Below are 15,814 nucleotides of genomic sequence, written 5' to 3'. Positions count from 1 at the left end.
AGCCAGCTCATCATTTCATTCCCCCATTGAGGCTTGTGGGCCAATTTTCACCCTGTTATACTCTCCAGAATAATGACACTAATTTGGGATCTTGCTGTGGAATTAAATGCTTATACAGATCCCACCCCCTCTGAGACCATAAACATCTGCCATAACATTTCTTATAGCCAAATAACCCTACTATTACTGGGATGACTGAGAAACCATGAGCGGAATAAAAGAGCTTAGGTACTGGCAGAAGTGTTCTGGGAAATACTGTATTGCCAGTGGTTTGTGGTCTGAGAAGTTTTCACACCATTCCAAATAACCATTCCATTATCCTTAGATTCTCCATTATTGTTTTCTAATCTCAAGGATGAAACTGTAATTAGGCAACCATTTAGACTCTGAGATAGCTGTAGACCTTCTTAAGAAGTGTTTACAACCGTTGTTTTCATGCTGATAATATGTTACATATGTTGGTCCTGATGTGCATTATCTCAATCATCACGCTGACCTCGTGAGGTGATTATTATTTCTTTTTTACTGTTTTACAAATGAGAAAACTGAAACTGAATAAATTGTCAAACCACACTGTGTGTCCAATAAAAAGCCCACCCAAAACACCAAAATACAAACTCAGTCCGTCTGGCTCCAGAGCTCCTGCATGTGCCCGTGCACTGCCTCTAGATAATCTTCAGTGACCCTCCCCGTGGGTACAGAACAGACAGCAAAAAAATAAATGTAAGAGGATCGGAGATAAACTTAAGTCCTAAGAAGAAACAAAGCAAAATAAGACCATAGACAGGGATGAGGTGGTGAGATAGAAAATTTCTTAGTCAGGGAAGACTTTTTATAAGGTTTTGAGGTAGAGCAGTCTAGAGAGCCAGCTGACCATGGCAGAGAGTACTTTCTAGGTAAGGTTTTCATTCTTGGAGAAATGAACTGCCCCCCCCCCCCCCAGATAATTAGACAGAACGGACTTTATGCAAAGGGCTCAATCATGTAGGTGGTAAAATGGGCAGAGGTTACAATACCACAGCCTCCGATCCCTACTGGTCTCTCATCAAGCCCTTCATCTCTTGTCCCATCCTTTTCTTTCAGACTGCTTTCCTATGAGGTCTTCTTTCTTTCCAGAACGCTTGCTCCTTCTCCTTCCTAGCTCCCTTGCTAGTGCATGTCCCTTCTCTCTTCCCTCACTTTCTTGGCCTCTCCATCCAGAATTTGGAACACTGCCCGTGACATTCACTTAGCTGGCCTATTGTACTTTCTGATAACTCCAGTCTTTGTCTTACATCTGGGTGGCTTTCTCTTCCATCCTCCTCCACTTTAGCAAATCCTCCACCTTGCCCTATCCCACTATTTGTTAGCAGATGACTTTGCCCCTATATTTTTCTGAGAAAACCTAGATCATCATGAATGTACTTTAACTTCTCATTTCCATTTTAATAATTATCTCTATCCTTACTCCCTCTAAATCCTTCGATCAATGTATCTCTTTTCCCAACGAAAACAAATATTTTCACCTGAGCTCTCGATCACATTTACCTCCTACTCCGTAGCAGTAGTCTTTTAAATACTCTTTCTGTCTTCTGACTCTTTCTCCAAAGACTCTTTTACATTTAAAAATATTCTTTTGGGGGCATCTGGGTGGCTCAGATAATTAAGCACCCAACTCTTGATCTCAGTTCAGGTCTTGATCTCAGGGTCATGAGTTCAAGCTCCTCGCTGGGCTCTGTGCTGAGTGTGAAGCCTACTTAAAAAAAAAAAAATTCTTTCTTTATTTTTATGTTTCCTTTCTAAATGTAGTTTGCACTCATTGTCTGCACTTTCACACCTACCATTCGTTCAATGCACTGCAACTGCCCTCATCATGCTAAACAAAAAACGTGGGCCAGGTCATCCATGCCTACCCAGTTGCCAGCTCAAATCTTTGTCCCTACGTTCAATTACCCTTTGTGCAGCTTTTATCACTACTGGCCATTTTTCTTCCCTTAGTTTACCTGACATCACTTTCTCCTGGCTCTTTGCCTGCATCTCTGATTATTCCTTCTTGGTTTCATTTGAGTGCTTCTTTTTCTCACTTCATCCTTTAATTGTCAGTGTGTTCCAGACCATCTCTTTTCCTTTTACACTTTCTTTTGGGTGAATTCAGCCATCCCCTTGGCTTTGCCATTATGCTAATGACTTCCACATCAATATCTTCCCCCTAGATATCTCTTGTATATGTTACATCAGCAAATCTAAGTTTCAAGTGGATGTCTCTCTTTGGATATACTTCAAATTCCTGCAGTTCCCTCAATATATCTGAAACTAAGTAAAATGCCTTCGAGCCATCCCAGGTTTCTCTTAACCCTTAGCCCTTCTCCTTCTACCTTCTCCCTGTGCCATCTCCAACCCCATGTCTTTAGGGAATGAATATTGTTGATTCTATTAATTTTATATTTTTTATATTTGTCTCCTACTCCCTGTCTCCTCTGCCTCTTACTTTGGTTTAGGGCATTGTTCTCTTCTGCCTAATCTTCCCTAGCCTTGATCTCTTTAGTCAACACTCCACACTTTTGCACAAGTGATTTTTTGAAAATATAAGATAGCTGATATAACTCCCATGCTCTAAAGTCTTCAGTGATTCCTCACTGCTGGCACAAAGTCCATACTCCTTAGAAAAGCGTATCCTAGGATCCTGATCTAAGCTTCTGCTTGGTTCACACAGTGTAATGTAAGGTTTGGAAATATGACAGCCTCATTTTGAAGCCTGTCTAGTAACTTTTGTTCTTTCTGAAATTTAGTAAAAAACAAACAAAAAAAATTAGTAAGAAAAAAATGGCTTTCAAAGAAGAGATATATTATGGGCCCCTGGGTGGCTCACTCAGTTAAGACTCCTAATCCTGATTTCAGCTCGGGTCATGATCTCAAAGTTCGTGGGTTCAACCCCCACACCAGGCTCTGCACTGACAGTATGCAACCTGCTTGGGATTCTCTGTCTCCCTCTCCCCTTCCTCTGCTCATTCTCTCTCTCTCTCTCTCTCTCTCTCTCTCTCTCACTCTCTCTCTCTCTCTCTCTCTCTCTCACTCTCTCTCTCTCTCTCTCAAAATAAATAAATAAATAAATAAATAAATATTCAAAGAAGAGATATATTAAAGTCTAAAAAATGTTGAAGTATATTTAATTAGAAGGTGTTCAATTTGGCAAGACAGACTGAGAAGAGTCATGTCAAATTTGGAAAGTGTGATATTATAAGAAGCAGGATATGGAATGAAAAGGTAGGAAGGGTTTTCAGAATGGAATTCTGTTCTACATATTATTTAAAGACGCTGTTGTTCCTGTACTATATATAAAGAGAGTACCACTTCAAACAATTCCATTTCTAAAATATTCCCAGTTGTTATTCCTCACTCCATGTAGGCAAGTATAGTCTCCTGTTATGATAAAAATTTTATTAACCAAGCTATCTACTAAAGATTTTATGTAGCAAATTCTTTCTTATTACCTCAAGATTTATTGTTGAATTTGGGCCAACCAAGAAAAATGTTATAGTCACTTCTCCAAAGATAGTTGTAAACCAGATATTCTGGCCAAATTGTTCTAATTTTGAAATCATAGTCATATATTTTACAGTTAAATTCTTCTTTATAAGCTCTCTATAGGCTCTTAGAGCATACAGAATTAATTATAACTTCTCATTAATTGTTTAGTATTTATAAATCACTTTAAAGAATAAAGAGAGGTATCTTTATGCTAAACATCTTACATAAATGAAGCAAATATGACAAAATATTGACATTTATTGGATCTAGGTTGAGGAGGGAGATAGAAATGGTATTTACTGTCCTATTCTTTATACATTTATGTTTGACAAATTTTATAATGAGAATTTTAATATAATGATGATATTGTCAGACCTTTCTAAGTATAAGGATTGCTATATGGTGGCCTCTGTGTTACCTATTAACACAGATTCCAAGTGGATGAATGCATTGTCCATTCTAACACAATATCATTTTGTGTAAAATCATTAACTTTGACTAAGTGAGAATAAAAAGTTTTGATGGTCTTCATGGGTAATGTTTTCTGTATATTATGAAATAATTATTTTATTTCCCCAGGACTTTTCAGCATGGCATGGATGACTCTGCTTCAAATTCCATGAAACCATTTTTTAAGCAACCATTACATTGGTTTTCTTGCATATCACATTTCTACCCTTCTTTACTCAGGTGAGAACCTCTAAATGCTTTACTATGTAAAATTCGGTGATTTCTTTAAAGTTTAGGAGAAACTTTTACTCATCGAGGTAAATACATCTCACAAAAAGAACTTACAAAATTTTATATTATATAGGTAAGTAAAAAGTATTACTTCTTTTTTTATTAGCTCAAGAATCCAGGATACAAACTACATAATCATTTACTAACATGGTTTTACTGATATAATGGCAAATTGTTAATTTTTGGAATTTAGTGGTTCTAATTGCTTAGCCATCTTACAATTTATCCTTTTTGATCTATGACTGGGGATTTGACAGTACTACAACTAATTATCAAAAAAAAAAAAAACAGCAAAACTGGATAATTCATGTAAACTAACTCAGAGCCTTAGGTAAAAGTTGAGAGAGGCGAAACTTTAAAAATTATGAATAGGGTCTTTAACTTTTATTATTTAATTAACAGCATTTAAACATAAGAAAAATCATTTAAAGCATGAAATATACTTCCAGAATAATCTGATGACATTTGGTGGCATTATATAGAGTGTCAGTTTGATTCTTCACTGAATATATCATTGGAGAGGACCTTTGCTTGGTATCTGTGAATAAATATATCATGTATAGCTGAAGGAGGTATTGTTAATCACCATACATTCTTGATGCACCTTGGAAATACACTATCCATGATTTCACTCTCTAAATTTACTGAGTGTATCTCACTCTTGAGGAACAAGAGTCATACCCAGAAATAAGGGTGTGTAAACCTCCTACACAAAGTCTCCATAAATACAATAGATATACCCTGTTGACCTGTTAAGTTGCTGTCTCCATATAGGTAATGGGGAATCCGAGGTCAGTGGCACATAAGACTCTATATTCAAGTGTATTGTTGTTACTTCACTTACAAATAAAACATTTTCACCATCTCTGATTAACTCCTTATGATTGATTCCTAGAAATGGAATGCCAATACCCTGTCATTTCAGTACCCAGCAGCTTGCATGTAAATAGACTCTTATGTCACTGAAAAGCAAAGAGCTGACTCTTTAAAATTCATTATTGCACAAATGAGAAGTTGCTTTAATCTTTTAGTAGTACCACTTTCATCTTAATCTATAACCATTGATCTATAATCTATATGCTGTAGAGCCTACATCCTATATATCCTATAGACCTAGGTCCTAGGTCTATAATCTATGCTCTCTAACCATCTATAACTTTAGGCATTGCTCTATAAGTCTTGCCCTTCAGGGTTGCTCAGCCTAGAAAGAGGCCTGGAAAGTCAGCATGGAAATGGGTTTATCTTTCAAACAGCTACTTCTTATGTTTAACTTCTTTCTTTCTTCTATGCCTGCAGCAAGTATAAATGTAATAAGACTTTTCTTTCTGTCTGCTTCTGTGTAGTAATGAATCTCCACTATTATCCAACACAGACATTAGCACATGAGGGTCACTACTTAGTCACTACTCAGAAATGCAGTTTGGTACATGCTTTCTGGAGGACTTTTTAGTGAGCTGTGTCAAAAACCTTAAAAATATTTATTCCCCTTGACCCAGAAATTTCTAGGAATCGATCATAAGGAATTAATCAGAACTGCTGATGAAACTTTATATGTGAGGATATCTGCTGAAACATTATTTCTGAAAGACAAAAAATGGAAATGAATGTCCCACAATATAGAATGAGACAAGTCAATTATAGGATAGTCATATGATACACTACTATGGAGTCATTAAAAGGGTTGATATTGAAAAATATTAAAATGACAAATAATTATGATTTATAGTTAAAGGGAAGCTACAGTTATTGATTATGACATCAAAACTGGCCCAGTTTTTCGAATGATAACTATATACCAGACATTCTAGGTGCTTCATGCACATTGTCTCTTTTAAATATCTCACCAGTCTGTGTGTATTCCTGTGCTTCTTTCATGAAGAGTACAGTGATGTGTAAGTAGCGACTTTCTGAAGACTTCAAAGCTGGGAGGCGGACGGTGAACCTAAGCTTCTCAACTAGAGAGCACATATTCAGAAAGGTGTTAACAGGTGTGCATGAAACGTCTAAGATTGTCAGTTATTTACTATGTAAAGGCTCTTTTTTATGGGGCTCTTACATACTAATCTATAGTGTTTATGTCCAGGGGAAGGATCTAGTGTGTGGATTCCTCAAGGTTGCTGGATGTGAGAACCATGTTTCCCAGGGGATGAACAGTTATTGGAAAGTGGGATACAATTGAAAGTGTTGAACTATGCCACATTATTTACATATAGCATTAAAAAGTATGTATAGAGGGGTGCCTGAGTGACTCAGTCAGTTAAATGTCTGACTCTTGATTTTGGCTCAGGTCATGATCTCACAGTTCTTCAGTTCACGTCCTGCATCAGGCTCTGAGCTGACTACACGGAACCTGCTTGAGAGTCTCTCTCTCCCTCTCTCTCTGTTCCTACTCCCACGTACTCTCTCTCTTGCTCTCTCCATCTTTCTCTCTCAAAAACAAATAAACCTAAATAAGCAAAAAAAAAACTTTAAAAAAGCATGTATGTAAAAACAAATCTTGAAAGGATATATGCTAGGGAGCTTATAGTTTTTATCTTTATATGGTAGGATTGCAAGCAATTTCGATTTTTATGTGTATCATTTTACCTATTTTCTGTATTTCATATAATGAAAACAATTTAATTTTACAGATCTTCCTGGACTAGTGATGGGGTTACATCCTGATGACCTCATCATAAGTTTGAAAATATTGTTAAGTCACAAATGCATTTAACGTGCCTAAACTACAAATCATCATAGCTCAGCCTCACCTACCTTGAACGTGGTGCGAACACTCACATTAGCCTACAATTGGACAAAATCATCTAACACAAGCCTATTTTATAACAAAGTGATGCATATCTCATGTAATATCTTGACTATTTACTGAAAGTGAAAGATGGAATGGCTGAACGGGTACAGAGTGGTTGTGAGCGTCTGGGTTGTTCACCCCGTGACCGCACGGCTGCCCGAGCTGCGGCTCTCTGTCACCACCCAGCTCCGTATCGTACAGCATTTTGCTAGCCCGGGGAAAGATCTAAGTTCAAAACTTGATATGCGGTTTCTACTAAAAGCCTATTGTTTTCACACCAGCATAAAGCTAAAAAATCGTAAGTCGAACCATCGAAAGTCAGGACCGTCTTTATTAATATATATATATATATTTTTAACAAAAAGAAACCCATTTTTTATTGCTTTTTTGTTCACATGGCTTATCCTATAATCTCTGTGCAGATTTCCAGCTTTGCGTCTCCAGCTCTAAGCACTTACCTTTACCCTCAACATTGTATGTCTGGCTGCTCGTATTTCTCAAATGACCCACTGTATTACTGGAGATCTACTATGATGTCCTCAACTGATCCTTCCTTCCAATCTTCCCTTGTCCTTTCTACATGGTGTCTTTTGTATTAGGAGTGTCATCATTCTGAAACACATGCAGGGTAGAATCTTGATTATAGTTTCCATACTGAGCTGGTTCTTTGCCTGTTCCTCGTGTATTATCAGGTTCAGTTGATTTTTTCTTGACTGTTCTCTTAGAACCATCCTTTCTCTCCAACCCATTACAACAACCTTAGTCCATCTGAATACTATTTAACATGTTTCAAATACTGTTTTCATTATATCACTCTCCTGCTCAAAAATCTCTTGTAGCTTCTGCTTGGCCCACAGGGCTGGCTCATTTTCTGGAGCACCCAACAGCTTTCTCTACTCCAGTTGTTAGTCTCTCTTGTCTTTAAGACACAGTTATTCCATACTTTTCACTTTTATTATTTTTTATTCTCAGCTTCAGACCTTCATGTAGTTTCTTTTCTTGTAATACCTTTATTCTCCTTTTTGCCTTTCTGAATTCTCCATGCAAGGTACAGGATGAGCTCTCCTACCATGAAGGCAATACTTCCTGATAATTATTCTCTAACAGGTCCACAGAATATGCTCAGAAAGACAGGATCCATGTGACCTGAGATCTAACACTTTTAGAACAGTGGTATAATCACAGGAACCCAGAGAAGCAATGAAAGTATTTCAAAATAACTCAACATATTGATTCATACTTGTGACACATTGCAGTGTGAATTCCTAGACCACCATCATGTGACATTAAAAACCTCCACCTTTCATGGGGCACCTGGGTGGCGTAGTTGGTCAAGCATCCAACTTTGGCCCAGATCACGATCTCATGGTTTGTGAGTTCTAACACCACGTCGGGCTCTGTGCTGATAGCTCACTGAGCCTGGACCCTGCTTCGTATTCTGTGTCTCCCTCTCTCTCTGCCCCTCCTCTGCTTGTGCCCTGTCTCTCAAAAATGAATAAATGTTAAAAAAATTTTTTTTTAATCTCCACCTTTCCATCCATTTCCCTCACATACACCTGCTGTTTCTGTATGTTTTTTCACCCCCAAATTATTCTTCAAAACTCCATTCCTCACTTTAGCAACTAAAATGAACTGTTCAGGGAAACACATGGGTTGGATGACACTAAACTAAAAATATATTAGGCTTTTCTTTTTTAGAAAAGGTACGTCTGAGGGTAGAGGTGACTGAAATATCTAATATTATGAAGGATCTTAGTAACTTATTCACCTATTTGCTTGTTTATTTGCACATGTGCATTGTTTTAGAAAGGATTTAAGTTGGCCTTTAACAAGTATTAAATATATTAGGATAATGAATTAAAAGTAGGTGAGAAGGAAGAAGCAGAGCAAGGAGGGGGACATGAAATTAAGACTTAAGAGTTACAAATGCATACACAGTTGTATGGACCATAAATTTGTCTGTAGGATTACTAGCAAAAGCCCATGAAGTATATAAATTGGTAAAAATAGAATGTTTCATGTTCTCCCAGAATCCCTGGAATAGAGTTTAGAAGAGTTTGCTTTAGGGAAAATAAATGTATTTTCAAAGCAGTAAGTGAAATGTACTGTATTCATTATCCCTAGCACTGGCATAGGCTAACAATGTGAGTTGATTTAGAAAGGGTAATCAGTTTCATACTAGATTAAACTGAGGCATGTGGAGAATATATTAATCTCAAGGTTAATACTATGACACCATACTGTGCTTTCATATAAATGTTCAAGGAAGAATACCATCTTAGTCAATTATGCCATTATATTATAATGCTTTTTATTATTTTCCAAACTTTCATCTTCTTGTGGTTCTTTAAATATTTCCTAATATTTTTCCAGTCTTCCTTACCTAAGTAGGTCATAACTGCACACTGAAACCAAGTAGCATAATCAGTGTGAGTAAACAGCCCATTCATTTTACACTGCTCATTTTCTTTTATGATGACAACATGATGTTTGGATTTGTGGCCAGTCCATTCTGAGCTGCCGATATTTCTTTCCACTCTGCTTTTGTTTCTATTATTTTTTTACACAGTGTAATCCTGTTTTATATTTATATACATTTTCCCTCCCTAAATATATTAACTTTTGGCTTCATTATATTATATGCTTTGTGGGTCTTTCCTTTTATCCAGTTCACCAAGAGATGTTTATTCATTTTCTCAATAAATGCATTTAAAATGTTTTCTCCAAGTAAGGCACTGTGCTAGGTGTTAATGGTGAGGAAAGAGGTAGACAATGAAGTTGGAGACAAAGCCCCTTTCCTCAAATAACTACACATACCATTATCCACTTCTTCCATCTTGAGATGCTCTCCCAGTTCTTCCTGACATATTCTCCCAATCTTCTTCCTCCTTTTATGTTGCTTTTTCTCTGTCTCCTTTGCCAGTTCACCTCCCTAGACCTGGCCATGAAATATCGAACGTCTTTAGTGTTCTGTTGCAGAACTTTTCCAGGTGAACTGAAACATGCCTGTGGCTTCCTGTACTCCTTGTGTGCCCTCAGATTCAAGTCTCTAATTTTTACCTCTCCTGGGACTACAGACCCGTATATCCATGGGTGCCAACCATACCTGAATGCCTTCCTGAGGGTTGCACCTGGTGATCATAAAGACACCTCAAACTCAAAATGACCAAAATTGGACTTAGGATATTCTCCTCCAAACTGCTCCCCTTCTTTTATTCCCTGTTTAGATGATGGTACCTCTATGCAGTCTCTAGCCAGAGACATAGGAGACAACCTGAATACCTCCCTCTTTTTCTCCTACTATATCCAGTCCATTGCTAAGTCTCATTTACTTTAACCCCTAGTATTTGCTGTCCATTGCCCACCTTTGCGTTAGTCCTAACAATCATCTTTCTCCTCAGTAACTGCAGTGACCTCTTAGTTTTCTTCCTATATGTATGTTGACTCCTATGTCCAATGTTTTCTGAACTGCAGCCAGAGATTCCTTAAATCCAAATCTATTTTCAAAACTAAATTTTTATCATTTCACATTCATGGCTTAAAAACTTTCCATGAATTCTTCTGTGTCCTTAAGTGTAAACAAAAACATTTAGCATCCTATAAGACTTACGTAGGTGTGGCTTACCCACCTCTGCAACCTCTTCTGATACCATACTATCCTGTGATTCTGCTCTGCAGACATTAGCCTTTTTACATTTCTTTGTTGTGCCACACTCCTTTCTGCCACAGGATCTTTGCACATGCTTTTCCCCTTTCCCTGAGATGGCTTTATTCTCTTTCACCTAGTTAATATCAACTTATCTTCATATCTCAGCTCCAGTGTGACCTCTGTATGGAAGCCTTTTACCAACCACAAAAACTGGTTCACTTCTCACTGCATCTTCTTTTTCTTTTTAATGTTTATTTATTTTTGAGAGAGAGAGATACAGAATGTGAGTGGGGATGGGGCAGAGAGAGAGGGAGGCACAGAATCTGAAGCAGGCTCCAGGCTCCAAGCGGTCAGCTCAGAGCCCGATGCAGGCCTCAAACCCACGAACTGCGAGATTATGACCTGAGCCAAAGTTAGACGCTTAACCAACTGAGCCACCCAGGCGCCCCTCACTGCATTTTCTAAAAGCATCTTTTTTGCTTTTCCTTCATCGAGTTTTTATAGTTGTAATTTTATCTTTATTTGTATGGTCATTTAAACTATACATATATTCTTCACTAAATTCTGTAATACAGTGACTGTTTTTGCTTACTGTTGTGTATACATGGCCTAGCATGTAGAAATCAGCCAGCAAATAGTAGTTGAATGAATAAGTGAATGAAGGAACACATGAATCATTATAGTATTGTTTCAGATATTGCCAGGCTAAATTGTACATGGAGCTCTTTTCAAACATTTGATTTGAATGGTAAAGCGCAGGCACAGGAAGCATGGTCTTATTGAGGAGGTGGCTTCTAGTATCCTTAGGATAAAACATCTGGGGAGGAAGACAAAAAAGAGTTTTGGTCTCCCAGCTGCTTCTGACAGCCTGTTCCACAGGACTCATGAAAAGAGCTTAGAGATCTTGTACTCTGATGAGGTGCCAAGCTTTGACTTGGAGCCAACAGGGAAGGAGAAATGAGAGCCTTTTAACACCAAAGCTCTTAAGTGGTTGTTCCAGAGTGTGAGCGAACAAGCACCTGGATCATTGAAAAGGTTTTTTAGAAAGTCGCATGTCTGTGGATCCGTTATTAAAAGAAGCTAAAATGTCCAATGAACTAGGTACTTGATATATCTAGATATTTATTCATATCTTCCCTTTTCTATTATGGTTTAAAGGTATTATATAAATAAGAATATAGCGTTAGAGCCAGCAATGAGATAATAGAATGGGTTTTCACATGAGACAGACATGATTTATAGACTTTTATAGTTTTGTGATCTTGGAAAATTATTTAACTTCTACGAACTTCAGTTTCCTTGTATAGGAAATATTTATATTTTGGAGGAAAAGTTAAAACATACATACAGTACAATTTTACCTATCTACTTGCAAACAGCTTGCAATACTTCTTCCATCTTGAAACATCTTCCTTCCTTGACTTCTGAGACACTCTCCTACGAGAGTCATGAGGATTAATTAAATGAGCTAACATGCCTCATCACATCAGTACTTGCTAAACAGTCATTCGGTACTGCTGTGTTAGTAAAGAGCTGTATGTTTCAGAAAGTGGCAGATTTTATCAGTTACCCAACATGTTAAAATGAATCTTCATAAATGTGTAAAGTGAATAGAATATTGAACCACTTTCTTACCGAGCCTCAGTTACCTGAAATGTGATGCCAAGGGAGACCTTTCTTGAACTCCTTGTAACGGGCATTTATTATCTGGTAGACAGGGACCAATAACAATTAAAGGTGCTAGAGAGCTAACTTCTGCCCTCAAAATGGATGACTGAGTGATTCAGTAGTGTCCAGTGTCTCGTGACTCAGTCGCTAAATTAGCACTTCAAGGGGAGTCCAAAAGTGATGGTTGATATGTATAAATATTAAAATTAGATTTTATATATTTTAAGAAGTAGCATACACTCACCTATGTAATATTAAAGTGTGGAGCTGGGCTATGAGTTTTGGATACTAATATCTTTGGGTGATTTGGGGGAAATGGGGTCATCCCAACTAAAAAGTTTAATTTTGCTAAAATCAGGACATAACACAGCTCCTCATAGTTTTAACACCTACCCTCTAATTTGTACACAGATAATGTGGGTACAACCAACTGTAAAAAAAAATGAGACCCTTTAGAAGTGTCAATCTACCTTAGTGAACAGAATTATTAAAAAGCGAGGCAAATGCTGTATGTAAATGTGCAGGTGAACCTTGTATGATTTCTGTTTATTGAATCACCTTTAATTATAAAGATCATAGAGCCTAGACTTGGGTTTTTTTCCCTGAACTATTTTCCTCTGGTACTAAAGTTATTTTCCTAGAGAAAGAAGACAAAATTGCTTTAAATATTTGTATTTACTTATTTACCTAGGAAGATTGTAAAAGATCAGTTTTGGAAAGCCAAGAATAGTACAGTAAAACAAGGCTTCTCTTCTGTTTTTGTTTTCTCACTTGAAGGCTTTTACTGTCCATTTCTCTTTAGTTGTGCCCTTGCCTTTGTTCTCTGAATCATGTAACTTCTGGCCTCTGGTATAAATTTGGTCCAGCATTCCATGACAGGAACCATCTGGTTGAAATCAGCTCCTAGATACCTTGAATAACATGGCTCCAATTTGGGAATCAGCCTTAAGACCACAAACTTGATTTTGGGTCAAAAAGATGGTGTCTTCAATCAGGAGGTTGAATAGAGTCAAACATACTCAATGCTGGAAAATATAACTTACCCACCAAATATCAACCAGGTTGAATTGAGCGCAACATGGAGTACAGGAATGAACATGGGTCAGAAAGACCTGGGTTCAAAGTCCAGTAGCTATATTTATTAATTAAATGACCTTTGAGTTGTTTCTCAGTATTCCTGAAACAAAGATTAAGTGAGGTGAATTCAAAGTGTCTCTATGCATGTCTTATTTTAGATTTCCCTAAGAAGCAGACCCAGAGACAAAGATTCAAGTGAAAGTAGTTTATTTTCTAAGTGGAGGAAACCCTGGAAGGGGAGTGGGTAAGTGGGATGAAGAAAGAAAGACGGTAAATAAAGATTAGTGTAATCAAGCCAACTACCGAAGGAATAACCAGAACTTAAACCTTCTGGGGAAATTCTTGGAGCCATTGTGGAAGGCATATATCTCAGCATTATCCCACCAAGGGAGCAAGGATACTGAGGCATTTATATAGCAACTTCCATCAGTCATTGGTTGAAGGCTGCTCTGGGGCTGTTAATTCACTGGCACTTCCAACTTGTCTTGCTGGAAGGCAGAGAAATGCAGGCCAGGTCAAGTGAGGGGTAAGAGCAAGAGAATGTGGGGACATTAACAACACCTGCTTTGGTGTACCCCTTACATTACTGAAATCCACTCATGACCCATGTTAATTTCTCTGAGTCTTACCATTGATTCTTCAAGGTGATGCCTGGCTAAAGCAGCTTTAAAAAAATATTATTGCAGTAGCGTTAGTGGGACAAGCTAGAGTATCTCCTGCTACAATTATTCCCGAGTCTGCAAATGATAATCATCATTACATCCTTCTGTGACTTATTCCAGCTTCTCCTCACCCTCGACAATCACATCTGCTGGGCTATGTTGCTTGCCCAGTGGAGTCACTGAGACATTCATCCTTGAGGAGTTGAACCCCTGGCTACCATTCCTTTACCAGAATGTTGTTATTTCTGCATCCTGGTTATGATTATTAACATTCAGGAGGGCCTTGAGAGCTGCCCTGGTGAATCCCTTGAGTCACAGCCATACTCCTCCCTGCTCCCCTTATGCAATAGCAACTCCATTTCCTCAATAATTAGGGTTCATTACTCTTGCCAATATAATAACTCCTTTCTTTGCCTGCTAGACTGCTGGCATGAGAAGCCACAAATGACCAGATGGCAGCTGTAACATTAAGTTTATTGGGATTCTTGATGGTACCCTGGTAGAGGTGTGTGTACTCCAGCTCACCCCACCATGGAAACCAGAACCTCTACTCCTCCAGGACATATGGGGAGTTGTGGGAATGGAAAACACAGATTCCCCAAGTGGATCATTAGGAGCACCAGTGAGGGGGGCCCCTTTTAATTTTACTCTTGACTCCCAGACTCGTGTAGTTTATCTTTTAGGGACATAGTACCATATAATGGCTATTGGTTCAAAGTAAATATCAAATCCTGAAGGACAGTGCCCCAACATTGCTGGGTGTTATTCCCAAGATGTGAATTTTAGAGTCCATTCCAATGTTTTCCGAGTCTGACAGCATCTTCATGAAACATATATAGTAGGATCAGTGGATCCCATGGTCATGCAATCTGAACCTGCTACAGAGCCTTCTCTTGTTCTGTGCCTCATGCACAACCATGGTTGGAAGTCAAGCCCATACATACTGGCACAGCTTTTTTTTGTTTTTTTAATTTTCTACTACAGTATGAGTTCATACTAAAAAAATTGCAGTAATTACAAGTGAACTACCTGATGAGCTTCCATAAAGTAAACACACCCAAATACAGCTTAGGTTTTGCATGAAGATTCTATAAAAATAATTTGTTAGTTTCATAACCAGTAATGATTGAACCCTATTATTATATTGCTCCTTACTACTAGGACTTGAAAAATTCTTTAGGCTAATTCATGCCCCAGAAATGTAGCACTTATTAGAGTATGAGCCTAAAAAAAACCCAGCCATAAATTCATCTTGTCTCCCAGTATAAGTTTTATGAGTTCCAGTGGATTCATAAATTTTTGTTCTCTTTCTTTGTATTATACTGGAATTCAACATGTACATATTTGAAACAAAAATATAAAATATATATATGTATAAAATTTCCCTTTCTGTCATTTTTTGTGAGGCTAATCTCACATTCACAGCTCTACCAGCTCAAAGGATGAGGGAACATATGCTTCTCCATATGCCCAACACAGACTCCTCAATGCATTTATTACTCGGAGCTTAGTGATTGAGGAATGTTTGTAATATTTTATTTTTCCTCATAGTGAGTCATTCTACTGTACATTTCAAAATCTGTGATAAGTTGAAAGATCCAAGAATTGAGGTACATTTCAACACACAGTTTCCCATCTGGTAAATGAGTGGTTTTATTTATAATCAGGTATTCAGATGTAGTAGTATGAAATGACCTTCAAATTATTTTGTTTTATTAC

The 15,814-nt window shown here is 37.7% G+C and overlaps 1 protein-coding gene across 5 annotated transcripts in view; it reads left to right on the top strand.

The window, feature by feature from the left end:
- KIAA0825 (KIAA0825 ortholog) overlaps positions 1 to 15,814 on the top strand; it is a 382,909-nt gene that overhangs the window by 131,417 nt on the left and 235,678 nt on the right. For all 5 annotated transcript variants that reach the window (XM_027037906.2, XM_053221670.1, XM_027037922.2 and 2 more), the window contains one exon: positions 4,087 to 4,197. In XM_027037906.2, the coding sequence (XP_026893707.1) occupies positions 4,087 to 4,197 (111 nt within the window). The remainder of the gene's footprint in view (positions 1 to 4,086; positions 4,198 to 15,814) is intronic.

The sequence above is a fragment of the Acinonyx jubatus genome, chromosome A1, assembly GCF_027475565.1.
Source record: "Acinonyx jubatus isolate Ajub_Pintada_27869175 chromosome A1, VMU_Ajub_asm_v1.0, whole genome shotgun sequence".
Lineage (NCBI taxonomy): Eukaryota > Metazoa > Chordata > Mammalia > Carnivora > Felidae > Acinonyx > Acinonyx jubatus.
This window is presented reverse-complemented; position numbering and strand designations above follow the sequence as displayed.